The 22,200-nt window shown below is 36.4% G+C and overlaps 1 protein-coding gene across 3 annotated transcripts in view; it reads right to left on the bottom strand.

Annotated features, from left to right (window-relative positions):
- DYNC1I2 (dynein cytoplasmic 1 intermediate chain 2) overlaps positions 1 to 22,200 on the bottom strand; it is a 49,696-nt gene that overhangs the window by 14,941 nt on the left and 12,555 nt on the right. For all 3 annotated transcript variants that reach the window (XM_080927267.1, XM_080927266.1, XM_080927268.1), the window contains exons 4-11: positions 20,096 to 20,186; positions 12,863 to 12,978; positions 2,654 to 2,749; positions 2,292 to 2,454; positions 2,085 to 2,184; positions 1,538 to 1,663; positions 567 to 713; positions 85 to 198 (exon numbers count right to left, since the gene is read on the bottom strand). In XM_080927267.1, the coding sequence (XP_080783393.1) occupies positions 85 to 198; positions 567 to 713; positions 1,538 to 1,663; positions 2,085 to 2,184; positions 2,292 to 2,454; positions 2,654 to 2,749; positions 12,863 to 12,978; positions 20,096 to 20,186 (953 nt within the window). The remainder of the gene's footprint in view (positions 1 to 84; positions 199 to 566; positions 714 to 1,537; positions 1,664 to 2,084; positions 2,185 to 2,291; positions 2,455 to 2,653; positions 2,750 to 12,862; positions 12,979 to 20,095; positions 20,187 to 22,200) is intronic.

Genomic DNA, 22,200 nt, shown 5'->3' with positions numbered 1-22,200 from the left:
GCTATGATAAAATGCACACTAGGGTACATACACAGTTAAAAACTAATATTTACTCAGAATTTCATGTTCCTAAGTTTAACCTACCTGTGGATGGGAAAGCATGTCCAAACTCCAGGAACAAATTTTTCCATCAGTAGAGATGCTAATCAGATTATGAGCATTTTGTGTCCCAACAACATTTACACAGTAGACAGGGTGCTAAAGACATAAGACAGTTTTTTCAGAGGTTATTTATAAACAAACACTAACAAAGCCCAGAAAAAAATATCAGTCTAGCTATAGCTATTCCATTTCATACCAGACCAGCTTTGTAACCTGACAGCTTTTGTTCTGTTGCTCTTGGGAGGTGAACCTAGGACCTTGAACACTGCTGAGACAGCATCCCGTCACTGACAGAGTTCTAACACCAAGTTTGTTGCTATTCTGTTGACTGATAAGAGGTTGTCTTAGAAGACAGATGATCTATGCATCCTCCACATACACACATGTTGGGAAGTCACTTTCCTGGGACCTTATAGTCTGTGGTGAAGGCACACAGAAATCAAAGGAAATAACTAGTTACTTACTGTGTGTGCAGCAGCTGACAGTGGTGTTCTCTGGACGGGAGTTCTTTTATTGCTACGGTTATCCCAAAGCACAATTTGGCCTGAATATGTACCTCCAACAACAAGATTTGGATGAAATTTTGCAAATGTAGCAGACATTACAGCTGACTGTAAAAAAGTGGAATTTTTGTATTTAAGATTTCAGTGAGAAAAGTCTGGTGAATTAGAAAAATAAATCTATCTAAAATATTTCCCTCTTTACTGCTTAAGGTATTAGAAGTTTTAAAAATAATCCACTCTATTTTAATTTTATAAGAAAAATTATAATAGTTTTTGTTCTAAAGTCAAATGTGATCTTTATATGTTTACATGATTATCAAGCAAAATAAACTTGCTTCAATCAATTAGAGTTTTTAAAGCAAAGTTGGCCCGTGACTGAACTCTGACTGTAATATGACAGTAAAGAATATATTAGTTTTGATTTGAAGTGTTTATTTTGAGTTATGACACTATAAAGATTTGAACTTCGACAATCAGAGTCACAAATTCTAACTTTTGCTAAATCCACTTTAAAAATCTATATCGGCTTCCTACTTCAACCACATGTTTTTACTTAAAACTACTTAGTTGTAACTCCTCAGACCATGTCTGCCTGATTCAGGGGCTGATGTCTAATTGTATGTTCAGTAGTAAGACCCACTTCCTATGGGAAAGACATGTTCCAGGAAATTCCATATAAATGGTCAGTCATAGTAACAAAATAACAACTGCAAAGGACTTAGGTGTGATTAAACATCATAAGAGATGTTAGAAAAGCTAAAAAGGGCAGATTATACTGAACTATGAGTACTCAACTTTGTGTTTGACAGCTGTTTGCAAATATGGTGTGGTTTAGTTAATGCCAATCCAATGAAATCATGTTGATGAGAAAAGAAAACAGGCATTTGTCTAAATTTATGAATGACTCCTTCAACATGGGAAGCCAGCCTTACCTGGCAGTGGAACACATACTCTGGGGTGGTTTTCTTGTACTTCATATTCCACACGAGGGCCACGCCGTCAGGCTCATGAGGAGCCTCTTCATTATTATTATAGGAAGCCACAAGTAATTCTGGATACTGCTCACAAGAACCAAGAAGGGGAAAAAGTATGAATAATAAGTACTATTCCATGTTCTTAACTGTCTATCAGGTGCTCTAGAAATTATCTCTATAGTTATACTCAACAAGATATTAATCTAATTTTAAATTAGCACAATTTAACATTTAAAATGTTTAATTTTTATATCAAGTGTTCAGTGGATAATTAAATTAACAAAATTGGGTTTGAACATAAAGTCTAGAATTTCAATTCTAAAAGTAGTTCAAATTCTTCCCTCCAAGGTTCGCAAGTCAACATGACAATGGCAGAGCCACCACCAGTATTGTTTATTTAATGACACACACTGACTTAATTACAACAAGTCCTACAGCCAAAATAGAACTATATGTTAGTTAGAATTAAAAAGTGAGTTATAACAATTAATCTTCTATACTTTACCTGGGATGACCAGTCCAAACAACTAACAACTCGACGCTTTGACCAACGCTCATCAAAAAACTGTCGATTTAATGATAGCTTGGCCCCTGCTTGAATCTCCCTACAGAGAACGATACCCCCCCCAAGACAGCATTACAACTTGTGTCATTCTTAATATTAACATACTTTAAGGCTGCAGAAGCTTTGATCTTAGGAATTAAACGTTACCCTTCTTTGTCTTCCAAATCTCTCCCACTGTAGTCAAAGAAGATATTAATCTGCTCAGATAGGGCTCTTTCTACAATTCTTGTAGAATGGTCAAAGAAACTTAAAAATTCTTCTGAATGTAAAATCTGTTGCTTTTCTTCTTCAGTTAGTTCATGTGGGGGAGCTGAAAAAAACAATTTTTGTTTTTGTTTTCAAAGTATGATTTAGGCCAATTAAATCCTGTCAGCTCTCTATAATAATATGATTCAAGAAATGCCACATATGATTTAGAGTATTTTATTCTATTTAGGTCATAAATAATAAAGCAAGTTTTAAAAGGAATCAGCAAAAGAAAAGAAAAACCCTTAAATATGGTAAGGTACCTTTGCTCTCATTCTCTTCATCTGTTTTTAAAGTTTTCTCTTCTTCAGGTTCCACAGGAGGTTTAGGAGTCGTTACGTCATCTTCCTCCTCCTCATCTGAACAATAAACAAAGACTTGCTTAATACAGACAGCTGTACACTGGCTCTGAGACATATCTCAGAGTCATCACAACTCGCTCAGGATGAAGCACTTGTAAAGATGACCACAAACAATGGGAATTTTACCAGCACCAACTTAAAGAAGGAAACGGAAACTTTAAGTTAAAATACCCCTGGTACCTCATCAGGAGTTACCATATTCTGTAACCACGTAAAGCATATGTAAGATATACACAGGATGAACTCTTCAGGGAGGTCTGAGCTTACAGGCATTACTGTTCTACACAGAACAACATGTGACTCCCACATAGTTCTGTAGAGCATGCTGACACATTAATGCGGCAGAATGAAGAAAATCAAATGTCTAAAACAGCCCACAGAGCTGGATGCTTACGTGTGATCTGAAACCATCAGTGTCTGATGGGTCTTCCTGGGACGTAAGGATGCTTACATTAACTCTCAGGTTGCTCTTTGAGAGGCAGATTTTACAGATAATAGCTTTGCGATCACATTTTCTATTCTGTCATTTTAAATTCGAGCCTCATTATCTATCACTGTGTGATGTGGCAATAAGCACTTAAAACAGTTTTATTTAATTTTAATAAAAAATAAATGGATATATACAATGTTCATAAGGCTTTTTAAAATTATCAAATCTCATGAATCCCCAAACTAGTGTATAATTTAAAATAATTTATTTAAAATTGTTATAGGACATATAGGATATATAACTATGCCTACCATCTCCTTTTACTACAAACCAAGGTAGAATTCATAAAAAGAAAAAAAAAAAAGCATGTATTTTTATTGCCCACACACATCTTAGTTGTGCATCAGGGAATGGCAGCAGGCATCTGCAACAGAGTACATCTCCAGTAATGAAAGCCTATTCAGTAAGGGGACTTTGCTCTGTTATAGTCATTCCCTTGACCCATGCACAAAATGATCTAAAACACACACACATACAACCTACACAAAAGAATGGTCAAGGATGGGAACCAGCTGCCAAGTCACGGTCCCAGCAGTCAGGCCAGCTGACTAGATAACAGCAACCAGATGGCACTGCTGGGATTGTGTCTTTCTGCTGCAAGGTGGCAAGGGGATGGCATAACATTCTTCCGCTTGACTGCTTCTAATCCTGTGTCTCTCCCCAATGGTGAGCCTGTGCAATTACCCACACTCCAGGAGGCTACAGACAAGCCTTTACCCTGCAAACAAAATGCAGCTTGTAGGCCACACCAGCTGCCAAACCACACACAGTGTTAGATTTAGAGAGGTAAGAAAATCTTTCCAACTCTATAGTATAAGCAATAAAAATATAACTGTACCTGTGCACAGAAAGCTTTAAATGACACTGTATAACGCACACAATGATACAACCTCCAACTTAATCAGAATGATAATGACGTATGCCAATCCTACATTACTTGAAATTGAGCGATTTTTACGTCTGACAAGTTTACAGAACTGGGATAAATGGCACGAGTGATTTCAATATATGCTCATACTTTTGAACCAAATGGTGAAGGTTAAAATTTTTCCTTTCAAGGGCCTCAATCAGCCACAAAGGAAAACAGTAATCACTGTCTTTTCAGCCAGCCCAACCGCATTTGTCAGCCCTTTCTCCGTCAATGCAGCCAGAGCAATCAACCTGCCAAACATTCAGAATGGAAAAACAATCTGAAAATACAGGGTATAATGCACCTGCCAGTGAAAATGGCCATTTCAAGAAAAGCTAGTGATCTCAGTGACCCTGCTGAGGAGGCGGTGGGCAAAGGGGAAAGAACACGTAAAAGAATTCTTAGTGATCGCCGCTCTCTTGCACACTGACACTTCCTTACAAAGCATGCCAATTACAGCTTTTGTGCTACTTAAAAAAATGAAAGCTTTTTTTGGGCAAAATAATTACAGACAGAAACGACAGACACTACTCCTTCTTAGATGAATTCTCATACACAAAGGATTATTAATCTGAAAACAGTGTGTCTGATGGTGACTCTATCTTGTACTGTTCCAACATTAGGATACAACTCTGCCATAAATATGCAGGGATACTGAGGTGAAATAATTTAATTTCATTTACTTATAAGCTGACTTCCAGATTAATTTGAGTGTTGCTCTTATAGAACTGTGGGTTTCGTTCTCCTTTCTTTTCTTTTTACATTTAGTATGAGAAAAAAAACCATATCTTAGTTTTTGCTAATACTATCAGCTTTCCTAATCAATTCTATTAACTACCAGGTTCACTGTATACAATGCTAAAACTTAGGATGTACATGTCACCCTGGACAAGTCCTCCTCAAGCATGGTGACTTATAAATTACAGACTCCAGTCCATCTCGCCCCCTCCCTCTGCTCGGCTGTACTTCATCCCTCCTCAGCACCGTTCCCAAAGACCAGGGTCAAATCCTGCTGGAATGCGTATAGTCAGCATATTTTAGTGCCAAGTGACTGCCTAATGTGCATATTTGACAAGAAAAATCTCATTTACAGACATTCTTTTCTTCTAAAACATTAATGTGGATAGAGTATTGGTCACTGATCTGTGTATGTCTACTATACAACATTTGCCAAGACAGGTGATGGTTAGCAACAACTCTTTAAACACACCCCTTAGAATTTCATTTTAGAATCAATGAACAGATATCCTTTTCTACAGTGATGAAACATGGACTTAAAAACTATAATTAGCACTTAAACCAAGTTTCAGAAAGGTCATTTAAGTAAATTTCCAAGAATATAAAGCAAATATTAGGCTGCTCTAAAGAAACTCTACAGAAATAGACTATTTTTGCTTTAAAGGATATTCTAAGTAATATATGCATATAATATGTATATTATATATTACTTAAAATATATTTTACGTGATCTTTAAAATATATATATTTTATGTGATCTTTCCCCTTTGTGCGATAGGGGAAAGATCATGTAAAAAAAATCTTAGTGTCGCCACTTACACTTCGTTACAAAGCATATCCTTACATTTATGTATATATATATATGTAGCATGTGTGTGTATATATAATATATACATACTCACTCATACTCACATACATACACCACACACACATACACACACACACACACACACATACACACACACACACACACACACATACACACATATCTCAAGTAGAAGAATATCCCTCTGAGTCAATATGTCCTTTTTAATAACAACTTCTACAACCATAGCTATCACAGGACCACTAATATGGCCCCAAATCCAACCCCACAGTTGTAAAGATTGCCACAGACACTCCTTGTTACGTGATAAGCTGTAACAGATTTAAAACTGGAAGACTGTAAGTGATCAGAAAGACTGCATGCCACATCACTTTACTGATGAATATTCATTACTACATGCAGAGTGGTTAACCCCATGCTTTCCGGAGAGAAGCTAAGGTTACAGCTGAGCAGCACCTAGTGCAGAGAGGTAGCTGTTACTTTAAACGGCACATACTTGTCAACGCATGTGAAAACTAGCTTTAATGAACCTCTGAATTTTTACTTCAAGTTAACAACACCAAAATTGTGATGCATTTTGGTGAGAATAAAAGAAAGCTGTTCTGTAAATTAAGCTGCACCTAGAGACAACTGCAAAGAGTGTAATTCCAGTTGCTAGAATCGGTAAATTGGTTAAATCATCTGTGAAATGGGCGGCTTCTATTCCTCTGAAGGAAGACGCCTTCTGAATAGGTTCTCTTATTTACATGCATTCATACTTAAGATGTCTTTAAGAAGCCATAAAGTACACTTTTGATTAATTCTACAATAGCCGTGTTTAAACAGTAATATGCAAGATCTTAGAAAATCCATAATAAACAAACACTGCGGCTTATAAACCACATGATTTTCAGCATGAAGTTAATAAATCCCATCTCTAGTGCACTACTGTTCAGGAAATATAAATACTGGTGACCAGTTCATTGTTAATCTTGGTTATATTGGTATATACCCATTTAAGATGATTTAATATCTTATGAGAATTCCTAACTCAAATCAGGGAATTTGTTGCTCATAAAAATTACGCAAATTTATAAGTAACACTGTAAACATATATCTGCAGTGGGAATTTCTAATCATTAGTTTAAAAGTCCACACCAGATAAGAATGACTTTCCCTTAATATTTTTTAAGTAACCTTAAATATCTATCCATCCATCCATCCATCCATCCATCCATCCATCCATCCATCCATCCATCCCATCCACTCACCCACCTACCCACCCATCTAATCCATCTATTTACCTCCCTCTCTAATATGTGTATGTATGTAGCTATGGGCCCACGTGTGCCACAGTGCACATGTGAATGTCAGAGAATAACTTACAGAGGAAAGTCCACAATGTAGGTCTTGGAGATCAAAGCCAGTCATCAGGGTTGGCAGCAAAAGTATCTTTACCCATTGAACCATCTTGCCCACCCCTGTGAATCTATCTTCTTTTTAAAAAAGATTTATTTTATGTATGAGTGTTCTATGTGCACTTATACCTGAGTGCCAGAAGAGGGCATCAGATCCCATTACAGATGGTTGTGAGCCACCATGTGGTTGCTGGGAACTGAACTGAGGACCTCGGGAAGAGCAGACAGTGCTTTTAACCGCTAAGCCATCTCTCCATCCCTGAATCTATCTTCTTATACCTTCAAATCAAACTGATATTTAAGACAGCCTCCAACGGAACAAAGTTGTATCAGTATATTGATAAGATTCATTCCTTTCTTAGTTCTGGTTTACATTTTGAATAGTCTCACTTGTATTTGCTTAATAATTTGTATTTTCAATAAGGGAAACAGCTGACATTTAAACAGCATATGCCATCTACTTTAACATGGAATTTGTCTCAACATAGTCTTATTTTTAATCTTTACTTTATGTAGATGACTGTTTTGCCTGCATGTATGTTCACCGCATATGTGCAGTACACACAGGCAGAGAGAGTATTTTCTCCAGCTGTGCTCATGTGCGAGCTGGCAACTTGTGCTCTTAACCACCAATTCCAGCCGCCTTAGCACATCTTCTGTAAAGAGAAAAACTAGATTTCAATTTGGCTGTATTGGTATCATTAGTAATCTAGTTATCTGTAATCTTATCAAATATTACTTTTTTGAGGGGGCATAGTTTTGTTCTGACTTAAATCCTTTAGTTCAAAATTCAGAACAAATGACAAATGCTTACTCTACTTACATTCTCACATATGAAAGGGTAAAACTAACTCATTAAATACACTATTTTGGGTCCTTTTAAAACTTCATTTTAGAGCCAGGCAGTGGTGAAGCACGCCTTTAATCCCAGCACTCAAAAGGAAGAGGTAGTTTGATCTCTGAGTTTGAGGCTATGCTGCTCTACAGATCGAGTTCCAGGACAGTCAAAGCTACATAGGGAAACCCTGTGTACAAAACAAAAACAAACAAACAAAACAAAACAAAGCCCCAGACAAAAAATATACTTCATTTTAGGTAAAGCTAATACTATATTATTTACTACAAGGCCCACAAATTTGGTCTAGGAGGGAAAGTATGGATTCAAGATAGTGACATTATACAACAAAAGATTACAAGTTGTTTACATAACAATCTTCTGTACATTATAAATGCTAATAACATTAATACTTGGTTCATTAAACTACTAAGTGATAGATTAGAAATCTCTCCACATACAAACTGGAACGGAGGAAGGAAACGGTGGGGAACCAAGCAGCAGGCTGCTCTGCTGCTAAACACGGATTCCCCCACTGCAGACTTAGGTTATCAGCTACCTTCCCAGAGCTCCAGATATAAACAAGCTATACGTTAAAGAGCCTTGAGGGTTTCTTCCTACTTTAAATAAATTTCTTTTTTTTTTTCTGTTGTTGATTGATTTATTTTTTAAAAAAATTTTTCTTACAACTTTATTTAAAAAAAACAGAGATACATGTATAGATTTTAAAGGCATTTTTGCATAAAACTATATGAATATATTTTGTCAGTATTTGATTTTTTAAAGGTTTGATAGTGTGCATGAGATCTTACTAGCTACAATAAGCATAAAGTACACGTAAAACAAAACGTAACATGGAAATAGTCAAAGTCTTCTTGGTGTGTAAATAGATTAAACATAATGATTTTTAAATACCAAAATTTACCACAAGGATATCTATCTTTTTAGCTCTTGAGTTATTAATGAAATTTCTTTAATAATAAGAAAACAAATATATAACAACAAAATCCACACTAAGGAGGTAGATAAGAAAAAAGTGCTACTTTCAAGAGTTACAACTTGTAAAAGGTGAAGGCAGAAAGTGAGGAACAGGAGTGTGCCTATGGGCACAGCTCTTGCCTTCTGCAAGCTGTTTACCTGCAGGGAAGGGAACTGACTGTGGTCACAGGGTCTTAGTCAATCTCGTTCTCAGTAGGTGCTGAAAGACAGGGAAGCACCTTGATTCAGAAACAGTGCCACCAACTCAGAGCACACTTGCCAGGAGATACATAGTTAGAGGAGAGAGAGGGCAGAGGGAATGGAACTGCCTTTTAAATGGTTGCACCAACAGGGTGGTATAAACACCAAAATAACAGGAAACTGGCAAGACTGAAGCCCAGTCCCGCTCACATTACTCCAGCTCTGACTACACTGCCTCTGAACTCACTGGTACTCTGACTTCAGGGGGTTCTTTTGTTTTTATGGTGAATTTTTTTCTCTCAGATAACTACAACGCAAAACAACTGCAGTGCTGGGACTTGAACCCAATGTTTCAGAAATGGGAGGCAAACACATTACCACAGCACTCCTAGACCGTAAGTAACTGATAAATGGTAACCATCCTGGCTGGGTTTGAGGAGCGCCGAATTAAAGCAATGAATATACTTAAGCACCAAGTGTTTTCATTATAAATCTCTTAATGGTTTTTATTCTTGCCTCTAAAACTTCTACATGAAATTAATTGTAATGACATAAAAAATTATCTAATTTTTTTTAAGTACTTGCAAAGGCTAGAAAGGCTTCCCGGTATGAGTGAGTATATGCTTCTCATTCTTCTCTACTTAGATACTCCAGGTTTAACTTAACCACAAAAGCAAGGGAAAGGTGATCTAGTGCCTAAATACAGAGAACAGACACTCAGTAAACTCAATGAACATTGGCCAGACTGTAAATAAACAAACATGGACTTTTGTAAATGAACCTCTAATCTAGTGTACACAGGAAATCTTGAAAAGGACTGTGGAGCAGATGGACCCTCTGGAATGGACTCAGTTTACCCACCTTGCCACTTGCATTTCTGTCAAATAGAAGAATTCTATTTGCTCTGTTGTCAGTGAGCAGGCTTAGGTGCCTACTCATTAGTCATTAGTCAGAGATCACCTCTAAAATGACACTACTCAGCTGCAGACACAGCAACTTGCCATCTAAGCCACACGCCCTCTGAAGTGGAACTAAACTACAGTTCTAAACCAGGAAACTTGGCACTTGTAGTCAATAATTTTCTAAAAGGAGATATAGTGGAAAAATAGATGGTTGTGTTTTATAAAATTTTATAATCTACAGTTGTATTGGAATGTTATTTAAAAAAACTAAAACTACTTAGTATAGGCTACTATCATACATACATCGTGTTTTGTGGCAACATGAGAGAAAAGTACAATTTATAGTCAAGTCAGACTTGGTTTGGAATAGTAGTTACTACCTGATAAACCTTGATAATCACCTCTTCTTTTAGCTTCTTCATCTGCAAATAAGATTCAAGGCTTTATGTCTGAGAGTGTTGTTTCGTATGTGTATGAGTGTGTGTGTGTGTGCGTGTGCGTGTGCGTGTGTGTGTGTGTGTGTATACACAAGCATGCACCACCTGTGTATGCACCCACAGAAGCCAAAGAAAGCATCCAATATCCTAGATATGGACTCTATAATCTTCACCTAAGATCACATAGTGATTAGGATATACTCAGTAAGTACTAGACTCAGCAGACCTTTTCACCCAAATTTTATCAACAATTAATTAAAACTTAAAAATAATATATTTCTCAGTAGTTGTTTTCATAGTGAAACAAGAAAACGAACTGTCCCAGGTAGGTAAAACTCCCTTAGGTAGCAGTGGGTACCCACCACATGCCAGATCCAGGGAGCACAGCAGGAAAAAAGAGCCCCTGGGCTCATGGGAAAGCTGGCAAAGCTGAAGCAGGACAGTTAAAGGCTCGTCCCAAATAATGCCATGTGGGGAACAACAACTAGCTTTTATCTAGAGCTGTGTTCTCAACTTACTAAGACGTTAAAGATAAAGTAAACATTAGGCTGCATTTCCACACTGAATTTCTATAATAGGGAAAATACTCTCTATACACGAACTATTAGTTTATAATGGGCCCATAATACCTCATGCAAAATGCCCAAATTGCCAACAGCTCCAAAATTCTAACATAGTGGCTAACCTTGACATGATCATAAGAAAAGCTATTTATAGTTATTGTTTATTTCATTCAGTATGCTTATAGCTTTTATTTCTGAAACATCAGTGTCTAAGATGCAGTTGGAGTGTTAATGTATGGCGATATACGTTATTGCTGTCCTAAAAGCTGAATGGTTATAAAACCCAATATATATATGGCCCCAAAAGTTTTAGATAAGAGATTGTGAACTTATATCCAGAATCTTATTTAAGTCTCTTTAATGTGCAAAATAAATTAACTAGTTTGGTTAGTCAAAACAAATAAAAAATTACCATATTTCTTTGTGCTTGAGTTATTAGCTATTAAACAATACTTAAAGGCATGCAGTGATGACATATGCCTTTAATTCCTGCACTCGGGAGCCAGAGGCAAGTGGATCTCTGAGTTTGAGGCCAGCCTGGTCTACAAAGCAAGTTCCAGGGTTATTACACATAAAAACCCTGTTTGGAAAACCAAAAAAAAGAAAAAAAAATTATCTTCAACTTAAAATACAGTACTTTGGTTTAAAAGCCAAAGGACTCCATATTCAATACAAGTATCTGTACATCAAGTCTCGAATCGCACCAGATTAAAGGCTACTTAATAATCAACAGAATCCTAAATCTTAAGAGAGGAAGCTTGAGAGTTAGGTCTACACATATTCATCTGTGTGGTACTGGGAACTGACCCCAGGGCTTCATGCATGCGAGGTAAGCACTGTACCAATACTGCTTAAAGTAATATTGTCCTTTTGACTTTGAATAACAACACCAGCATTACCAGAATACATATTCTTCAGAAAAGAATTTACTTCCTTTACCATGGCATACAATCTCTTTTAGAAAAAAATTAAGCTTGACACAGAAATACAACATAAGTTTATCTACTTCTCAAAAGAGTATATACATCAGTGACAAAATGAAGACTGAATTTAAAATTTAAATCAAGTAAAAAGTTTAAAATCTTTTTTACAAATTTTTGAGTGACTTGTTTTTGTTGTAGGTACACTGGTGTTTTGCCTGCATGTATGTCTATGTGAGGGTGTCAGATTTTTTGCAACTACCTGGAGTTACAGACAGCTGTCAGCTGCCATGTGGATGCTGGGACTTGAACTTGGGTCCTCTGGAAGAGCAGCCAGTGCTCTCAACTCTCCAGCATTTAAAATTTTTAAATAAATAGTTAAAAAAAAAAAAAAGACTAGGTAAATGGTTGAGTGGCTACATTAGTTTAGCTGTGTGATTTTTTTTATCTGTGAGCTCATTACAATGTGATTTTAAAAAGATATATAAATACAGAAACTGGGAAGCGTTACTAGCTTTATAATGATTCTCTAAGAAAATGTCAAAAATAGGGCTAGAAGATGGCACGGTGGGTAAGAGTGCTTACTGTGCAAGCATGAGGACGTGAGTTCAGATCCCCAGGTCCACATTAAAAACAAAAACCCCACCAAATAACAACAGCAACACAGGTAGGAGCCCATGTGTGTGTGAGCCTGTTAACTTGAGCACTGTGGAGGCTCAGTGACAGAGCTGTCTCCAGGCAAGGAGGCAGAGCAGCAGGGCAGGACACCCGTCCTCCCTCGGCTAGCTCCATGTGCATCCATGTGTACACAGACCACACTCCCTCCCACTAAATGTCAAGTATAAAAGAAGAAAACTTCCACATCTACCCACTTAACACAGCCTTGCCCGTCACATTCAGGTCGGACACTCACCTTCTTTGGGTTGAGATGTAACTGGAGTCTGAGTTTCCTTTGTATATGTGACGATTTCTCGAGGAGGAAAGTCAACTTGAGTAATTTTGGCCATTCCAAGTTTAATAGGTCCTCGTCTAGATAAGTGAATATAGATGATTTTAAATACAACAAATCATTAAATCTTAACTTCATCAAGCATGCTATTTTAAAAAATTAAGCATTAAACATTCGGTTGTATCTAGCACTGAAATGTAAATCCCTGCTTTCCTAGATAAATATGAAATGACCAATGAACTAGCTTTACTTCATCAAAAGGATTAAAAGGTAGCACAGAAAAAAGATATTTCTGAATTGCTCACGGTACTTCCTCTTCATTTTCAGAAGCTGTATTGTGTCTTAGGGCAGGCGTGTGGGCAGTAGCAGCCTGAGAGGGCAGGAGTTTCAGAATGGACCACTACACAGGATAGACAGGTGGAGGAACCAGCAATTATGATTCCAGACTGTCTTGAGGAGACTAATGCCTCCCCAGCCCTTCTGTGCTTCTACTCACCATTAGCAGACAATGACTTTAAGACTGAAAGTTGAAAGCCCTCTCCTTTTTTCTTTAAACAAGTGTGTGTGTGTGTGTGTGTGTGTGTGTGTGTGCGCGCGCGCGCATGTGTATAGGTCAGAGGACAAATGTGTAGAGTCATTTCTCTTCATCACTTTTCTATAGGCTCTAGGGATCAAACTCAGGCGCAGGCTTGCATGCCCAGTGTCTCCACTCCAGGCCATTTTGGATTTTGGCATCCTGGAAAGCCTTTTCCCCCCCTTACATTTGGTAGATAAGAGAATCATATCATTATGGATTTTAAAATAAATTATTTAACTTTTAAAAATCTCAACATAGTCAGTGCTGTCTGTGACTCATAGTCACATACTCAGGTTGGAATCTCCTAAGCCTAAAGTAGCAGGTCTCATGAATGTAGTGGAACTACAGAAGCCACTTCTGATTTGGGAAGTGGAGGATATATCGGGAGAGTTGAAATACAGACCAAAAGAAAAGACCTCTTATTAGTTATTAAAAGAATTTTTACTTAGTTGTTAGGTGTTTAAACTAAATTGTGCTTCCCAGTTGCCAAAAGTTCTTAATCATAAAACTCCCTTGGAAGGACATCCAATATAGGCATTGTAGCAACTTCCTTAGATCTGAAATAAAAGTCTCACATATTTTATAAACACACCTTCAATATATGTCACTGTTAATACATATAAACATTTCCATTTTCTAATATAGGTGTTCTTTAACACCTACTTTAGATTCTTTATGAAGAAAGTAGAGTAAGATGAATACACTACAAAGTTAGTCTGTGAGCCAGGCATGGTGGCACTCGGCTGTGCCTGCACTTGGAGTGGAACACAGAATTCAGTAGTTTGAGATGAGTGAGACACCATCCCAATAGGAGAAAAACCTAAGTTAAAAAAAGACAAACTAAAAAAAAAATAAATAAATAAATAATCTTGCTCTAAGGTACTATATATGAGCCATAAAACACCTTTAATGTGTTTTTTACTTCAGGAAAGCATAATCAAATAATTAAATGGTTATGATTTAAGGATACTTGAATCAATCTAAGATAAAGTTTAAATAAGAACTTCATAATCTTGATGTTTAAGATACAGACAATTAAATAAACCACTTGCTTACTAGGGAAAAAGGACAGGGCAGGCTACAGTTTAGGGACAAATTACCAACCAGAAAATGTAATAAACCCAACAGTAACAGAAAACAATGTATTTCTTAAAAGATTTTACAGGAGAAAGGTAAGGGCAATATCTCACTTCTCCAAAAGCTACATTTACCGAAAATAAGGAACCCCAGGAAAGCATGAGAGGAAGACCTGGTAAAGCCAGAGAAGGGTCTTCTGGCAAATATACAAGAAGCTCAGAGACATCCTCTAAGCAATCCAAGGCTTATGTATTCTTGCTTCAGATGTTCAAGTACATGATTACATATTTCAGAAGCTTCAAATGGCTATCTTAGTCACATTCAATGACTATAGCAAATACTTTTAGTGTGCGCATGTGTGTGTGCGCATGTGTGCATACACATTATATATAATATATGTATGCATGTATATATAAAATTTTAGTATATCTTAGAAAATTTTATAAAAAAAAAAAACAGAACAAAGAATGTTGCCATTTAAGTAGGCAACTTATGGTACCTAGAAAATTACATATGAAGACTATTTCATTAATTATAAAAAGATAAATGAGGTTTCAGGGTAAATTATCATTCTTGTCTTAACTAGATACAATATTAGAAACTAGAGCAAAGTAAAATAAGAACAGTTTCACAAAAAAGCAAATTAATTTTTAAAGAGGGAAGGTAATAAATCTGTGCAATACCCCAAATCGGAATCTGAGTGAAGCTGAAGAACTGACGGGTCTGTGTCCCAGTGCAGCGTCCTAAATGGTTGTGGCAACCATGAAGCATTAGTAAAAAAGGTCAGAAGTTAGTCAAGCAACTCTGTAAACAGCTAACACGAATGTGCTATTCACAACTAAGAACAGCATGAGATGGTTAGTAAGACTAAAACCCACATACTAGGTCTAACTCCAATACAACAAGCATCAAGGTGGTTAAAGATGTAGGTACTTAATCCAGAATAATTCAGTGTATCTTCAGAATGTGGAAAACTGGTACTGCACAAAAATGGACACAAATAGCTAAACCATACAAACCAAATATACATTATTTATGGAAGGTAAACAAACCAGGCTATGAAAGAGTTAAATGTTTTAAGATTCCTAATGTAAAGAAGATTAGTAAAAACAGTTAGCATATTCTAATCTTGCCCAAAGCTTTAAATATGTGCAGGAAATTGCCATACTGGTAAAGGAAATGAGTCAACACATAAGCTTTTTGGTAAAAAAACCAAGACTATCCCACTGGGATACAAAATAGCTAAGGTTTCCAAAATGTGACCTTGCTGTAATTCATGGGTTAAGCATTGCCTTGGGCTTACATGTCACTCTTTAGAAAAGAACTAAGAATGTCTGTCTCTAGAAAAGAAATTGATTTTCCCCCTTTCAAGAGAATTGCCTAAGTTTTGAAGAATCTCAATCCTAAACAAATAGTGATGTCTTACCATTGCCTAATGGTAAAGTATCTTGTATCTGATGTTTTCCACCTAAGCTAACTCTACTCAATACCAGAACAAAAGGTGCTTTATCATCTCAGCATCCTTGTCTGTTAGCAACACAGTAGAATGTTCAGTTCCATACAAAAGGCTAAGTGCAGCTCTAAATTTAGTACTAGCATTTCATAGAATATTTTCATAGAATATTTTGCTTCTTAAGTTACAGAATACAAAATTAGTTTTAGTCCTATAACTTTTAATACAACAAGTGATTTCTCAGCTTGCCTGTATTATTTATCAATAAAAAAACAATTAGTCAAAGACGAGAAAACCTTCCTCTTATGAGGAAACAGCTCAGGAGTTAAACAGGGCTGGTCATACGTATACAATGAAGAAAAGAGGGCACAGTGAAGACCTACTTTGTATTGAGCAATCAACAGCAACAAACTTGGGCTTTGTTAAACCAAAAGCAGTTTGATGAGATGGTCTCCAAGGAATGTTCTGTCAGCAGCCTCTATATTATACAAGGGCTCTAGCTGACCAATAACATAAACCTCCTTGTTGAGGATGTTATTAATCTAAAATCGAGTAAAACTTCATTTCAAAACATGGTCAGTACTAAAATAGTCAAATTCTAATACGTGGAGAGAGATAGAAAGGTTTTTTAGACATATAAAGTATAATTCTAATTCTTAGAAATAAACTAATCAAAACTATTTTTTTTTAAAAAAAGGATGAAGAAGTGTGGATTACCTAACTGAATGGCTATCACTTACATATAAGATCACAAGTGATTAAGGAAGTAAACAGAAATGATAAGAAGCAACTTCCAACATGCAAAAGTGAGTAGTTCATCCTGTTACACTTACTCGTAAAGCATCAGCAGCAGCAACACTGATTTCTGTCATTTAAGGAGTTATTCGACAGTGGCCTATCTTATGAGGGCAACTCTCTTCTTCCTGCTCTTTGTGTGGACTAACCTGAGCCGGCCGGCATTCTCTAGAATGTTCTCTCTCTTCCTTCCACCATCAACTGCACAGGAGGAGCTGCTCACCGTCAGAGCTGAGTATTCTATGTAATGCACTGGACTTAGACACACGTTCTTTTACTGTTTTAAGCATCTATAATTATTTTCCCATTATGGAACTTGGAGCTGACTTGGGCTTCTATTTGTATGTGTAAAATGGACAAACAGCCCTCCTCACAGTCATCTGCAGGTGAGTCGTCGTTTTCACAGGACACTGAAGGAAAACTTAAAAGTTCTTTTCTTTCCTGTCACACTTAGATTACAAACTGATTACTTTCTCTAATAAGAACAACTTTTAAATTATTAAGTTAACTTCTTTTCTTATTTTACACTAAGTCTTAAGATATACTTTGTAAGCACAGGATAGCATAATCTCCTTTGAGCATTTTGGAAAAACATCTTTACGCTAACAATACAGTCACTAGAATGGTATGTTGTAAAAGCAGAAAAAATGTATTTTATGTGGTAATCTACAGTATTTGCTGGCAATTTAAAGAATCTGTCCTATACACAAACAGTTTTCTAACTAGTACTTAACTTCCTGTGCCAATTTACAATATCCCAAAGCATCGTGAGTAGTTTCTAGGTTATCCATGGAGGATGACACCTTAATCCATAGTAACTGTAAAAATTAAGTAAATGATACACCGTACTTAAAAACAAACTTACTGACAATGGTTTAAAATAATCTTCCTATTCCTACTTGAAATGAGAAACATGAGCTCAATTATAAATTACTTAAAATAATATGTAGTAGTAAAAAATTTAGTAAATATATAACTTATGTTGAGAAATATTTTCACTGTTATAACATTGGTTATAAAAGAAAAAAAAAACCCTTCAGTTGAAAATATCTAAATATGAGCTATCTAAAGGAATAACTGGCATATTTACCTAAAGGAATGGTGGCACACACCTTTTATCCTATCACTGGGGAGGCAGAAGTGAGTGAGTCTGAGTTTGAGGCTAGCCTGGTCCATATAGAGCAAGTTCCAAGCTACCCAGGGCTACATGGTGATGCCCTGTCTTAAAAACAAAAAGCATGAAAGCATAAACCAAGTGATTTTAGTCTTAAAACTTAATTTAAACTGTCTTCAAAACATATAGTTTATAGAGTAATATTACTTGTCAAGAGAAAACTATTTTTTTTTCTTAAATATGAGTTACCAGTCACCTCCAGCACTAGCACTGCTAGATTTGTCAGTTTTGGAGGGCACATCTCAGATTCAAGCTAGCCAGCTTGCTGACCTTTTACTTTTAGATTTTATCTATTTATTTTATGTACATGAGTACACTGTAGGTGTCATCAGACATACCAGAAGCGGGCATCAGATCCCATTACAGATGGTTGTGAGCCACCATGTGGGTGCTGGGAATTGAACTCAGGACCCCTGGAAAAGCAGTCAGTGCTCTAACCGCTGAGCTGTCTCTCCAGCCCAGGTTTAATTTTTATGTATAGTTTTGTATTTTGACGCACGATAGCAGCAAAGGTCAGAAGAAGGCATCAGATTCTCTGGAACTGGAGTTAGAGCTGGTCCTCTGTAAGAGGAGCATGTGTTCTTCACCGCTGAGCATCTCTCTAGCCCATTTCTGTACCTCTTAATTGTTAATGATAACCTGATTATTTTGGAACTGAATATGTTGTTGATTTCTTAAACCACCCAACCCCATTTTTAAAATAAATTTATTTATTATTTGTGTGTGGAACACAGGGCAACTTTTTTTCTTTTTTAATTGTATGTGAGTACACTGTAGCTGTCTTCAGACACACCAGAAGAGGGCATTGGACCCAATAACAGATGGTTGTGAGCCACCATGTTGTTGCTGGGAACTGAACTCAGGACCTCCTGAAGAACAATCAGTGCTCTTAACTGCTCAGCCATCTCTACAGCCCCACCCAACCCCTTTTGTTTGCAGGATGTGTTTGTAGTGGTTTTTGTTTGTTTTCTATATCAGACTTTATTGTCAATTTTTATCTTCAATCAGAAGGGCACAAGCATACACATGAAGGGGGAAAAAATAAAACTGAAAAGCTTCACTAACTTTTTTTTCTTGTAGTTCTGGGGACCAATAGCTAGGGCTCTGCACATGCTAGATAAGTCCTTAGTGAGCTATAACTTAGCCTTTAAGATGATGTTAAGATGTTTCCTGGGCAGGATTTTTAACTTCTTGGCCCCAAATAAGGATTCTCAGTCAGTTGTGGATTGACTTGTGATTACTCTCAGTTCAGGTGTAAGAAGGTGCTGGTAAATTAAAACTTGCCAATTGCCATGTACAAAAAGGACACAGTAAGAATTGATAATACATTCCCCAAAATGGCTTTTAGAAAAAAGATGAAATATTACTGAATTTCTGAAAAATACGTTTCAACATGTATGTAGAATGCTCAGATAAACTGGAATACAGTTTTATGAGGCAGACGTGAGCTCAATGAACCTTGTGTTTGCTTGGCCGTAATCCCTTTACCTGACACTTTATGCATTCTTTTACAGTTTTATTTTATTTGGGTGCATGCACCTTGTTTGTCTGTATGTGCACAATGTGTGTGTGTCCGGTGCCTGCAGAGGTTAACTCAGATCCCTTGGAACTATAGTTACAGAAGGCTGTGTGCTGGCAGATGTGGACTGGGAGCCACACCAAGTCCTCTGCAAGAAGCCACCTTTCCAGGGCTGATATTTTATGTTATGATTATTTTTTTCATCTTTAGCAGAATCAGCTACTTAATAAACAGAATTGTAATATTTAACTGAATTTTTCAAAGTTCAATTATCAAGTGGAAAATTAGGCACAACAAAGATGTTCTACATTATTCATAGTCAAAACATTCATACAATAATGAGAACATTTGTTTAAGTATAGCAAATTTAAATCCATGAACACCTCTATTTCAATATAAATTATCATAAAAACACAGCTATTTTCTACTAACATGACAGCTAAAATATTGTTGCAAAAGTTACCTCAATTTACAAGAGAGAATTTCTATGCTGTTTGGAGTTTAAGAAGGAAGTAATAAGTCAACATAAATACTTAAGACTCTCTCTAAAACACTGACTGCATTCTATTCTATCATTAAGATATTAGGAAAGAATTACATACCTAGATCCCACGGCGCCATCTCCAGAATCCTGGCTTCCAGCTTCACTTGGCGTGCTCACTGACTTGGAGGATGGAGACATAGGAGGAGGGACTAAATAGTGAAACAGACAGGTATCTGCTGTTACTACATGGAGAGGTTGCTCATCTTACAGTGTTTCAAAAACAATTTAACATGAAATAATTAACCAAAAGGGAAAAATAATGACAAACCAGAAACAGAAATACAAGGGAGAAAATAAACAGTAGGAAGAAAGGGGAAAGACAAAGTTAGCACCATGCTGAAGACTCATGCGATTCCTCTGGCAAGATGCATTCAGGCTTTCTGCGTCTAAAAGACAGACTATGGAAAGATGTATCTTCATCTTGTCCATCACTGAAGGCGGCCACCAATTTCAAAGGAGAAATTCCTTCCCCTTTAATGTCACTCCTGTAAGACCATCACAGTTTATGTGTTGACTGATGACTCTGCAGAAAGTAAAGCTTGGAAACAGGCTTCAAGTGATTTCTTCTCTGGGTTTCAAGATTTGTTTGAAAATGTTAAATATTTGTCTAATATTTTTTCTTTCAAACAATTTTAGGGATGGGGAAGTGGCTCCGTGTGTAAGGCCCTGGATTTGATACCTGATGTCTCAATAATTTAGTATTTAAAATTAATACATTTCTCTCCACTGAAAAGAGGCAATTTAGGGAAATGAAACAGATAAAGGAATGGCTCCTTTAAAATGTTCATTAGTTTCCAGCAATTTGGATGGGCAATGCAGACAGGCCATAAAACAGCATGCCTTCTAGACATGATGCAACACAGAAAGCGACACATGCAAACTACACATAGCAAGATGTATGATAACTTCCTTACCCCAGTACTCAGAAAAAACTGAACGTACAGACAAAGATACAGACACCCAAAATATTCTTAATCCCTTCTTAGAGAACAACATACATTCTTTATAGCATATAAAACAATAGCAACTATATTTCTCCAATGTCTCAACACTACTTTAGACATGCCATTTCATGCTATGACATTTGGAAAACTTTTTGATTACCGTAGCAGGAAGTATAGGAGGCTCATCACTGCCATCTTCTGGTTAAATTTTTACCACAAATGTTCCCAATCCCAAGCATCTTTTTAAAATAATCTTTCAGTGTGCAACATTATATGACTAACACATTTTATGTTGCATTGACTTTACTAACTAGTCTACTAAGCAGAAGGTAAATTCCTACTTATATAATCAGTAATATATAAAGAAAAAAGTCAAAGCTAGACTGTTTATGTTCTGAGTTAATAGTGGTTAATTCTTGCTTATATTTCAAACAGTATTAAAAATGTTTTAATATTATAATTAAATGTAACAGAAACAATTATGCAAGTGCAGAAAACTTGATACAGTTCACTTACAGTTAGCACTGTGTTAGGTGCTGCATATATAATTCAATATGGCTAAAAAGGAACACATCTAAAGTAACACAGTAATGTCTTAATCCTTTGGCTTCTCTTCTATTCATTCCTTATCTCTTTGTCCCTCTCACTGTGAGGCTTCTGCTAGCCTATGCTCCAGCTGCACACAGGACTGTGTCACAGCTGCCCGTCTACTGTGCTGCAGACACAAACGCACATTTATTAAACTGGAGTAAGGAACCATGTTTTCATACCAGATCTTCAAAATAGAAAGTCTATGCTCTTTAAACTGTATATATAACTTGATAATTGGAAAACTAATTTCTTTACAGATACATATTAAAGAGACCAAAGAAAATCGTAAAATTACTATCAATCTATTTATCTGTTGGGAGGCATCAGAAATATTTTCCACTTTCAATGTCTTTTCCTTTTTTTTGGGTGATTTTAATGATTTTAAATGATTCTATTCAATGAGTTCAACAATAACTCAATTTGTCAAGACTGCATTAAAAATATCAGCAAAATTCTTTAGAAATAGGTTAAATAGTAATTACATGTACATCAATAGATCTAGTAACCCAGTTCTGAAATAAATGTTTACAAAAAAATAATAACTCCAGAGTGATAGGGCTACTAAACTCTCCTGGTGACTTGGCCAGGACAAGTAGCACCATGACTAAATGTGCAGTTAGGTGAGTCT

The sequence above is a fragment of the Micromys minutus genome, assembly GCF_963924665.1.
Source record: "Micromys minutus genome assembly, chromosome: 13".
NCBI lineage: Eukaryota > Metazoa > Chordata > Mammalia > Rodentia > Muridae > Micromys > Micromys minutus.
The sequence above is the reverse complement of the archived record's forward strand: the minus strand, read 5'-3'. Positions and strand labels throughout refer to the sequence as shown.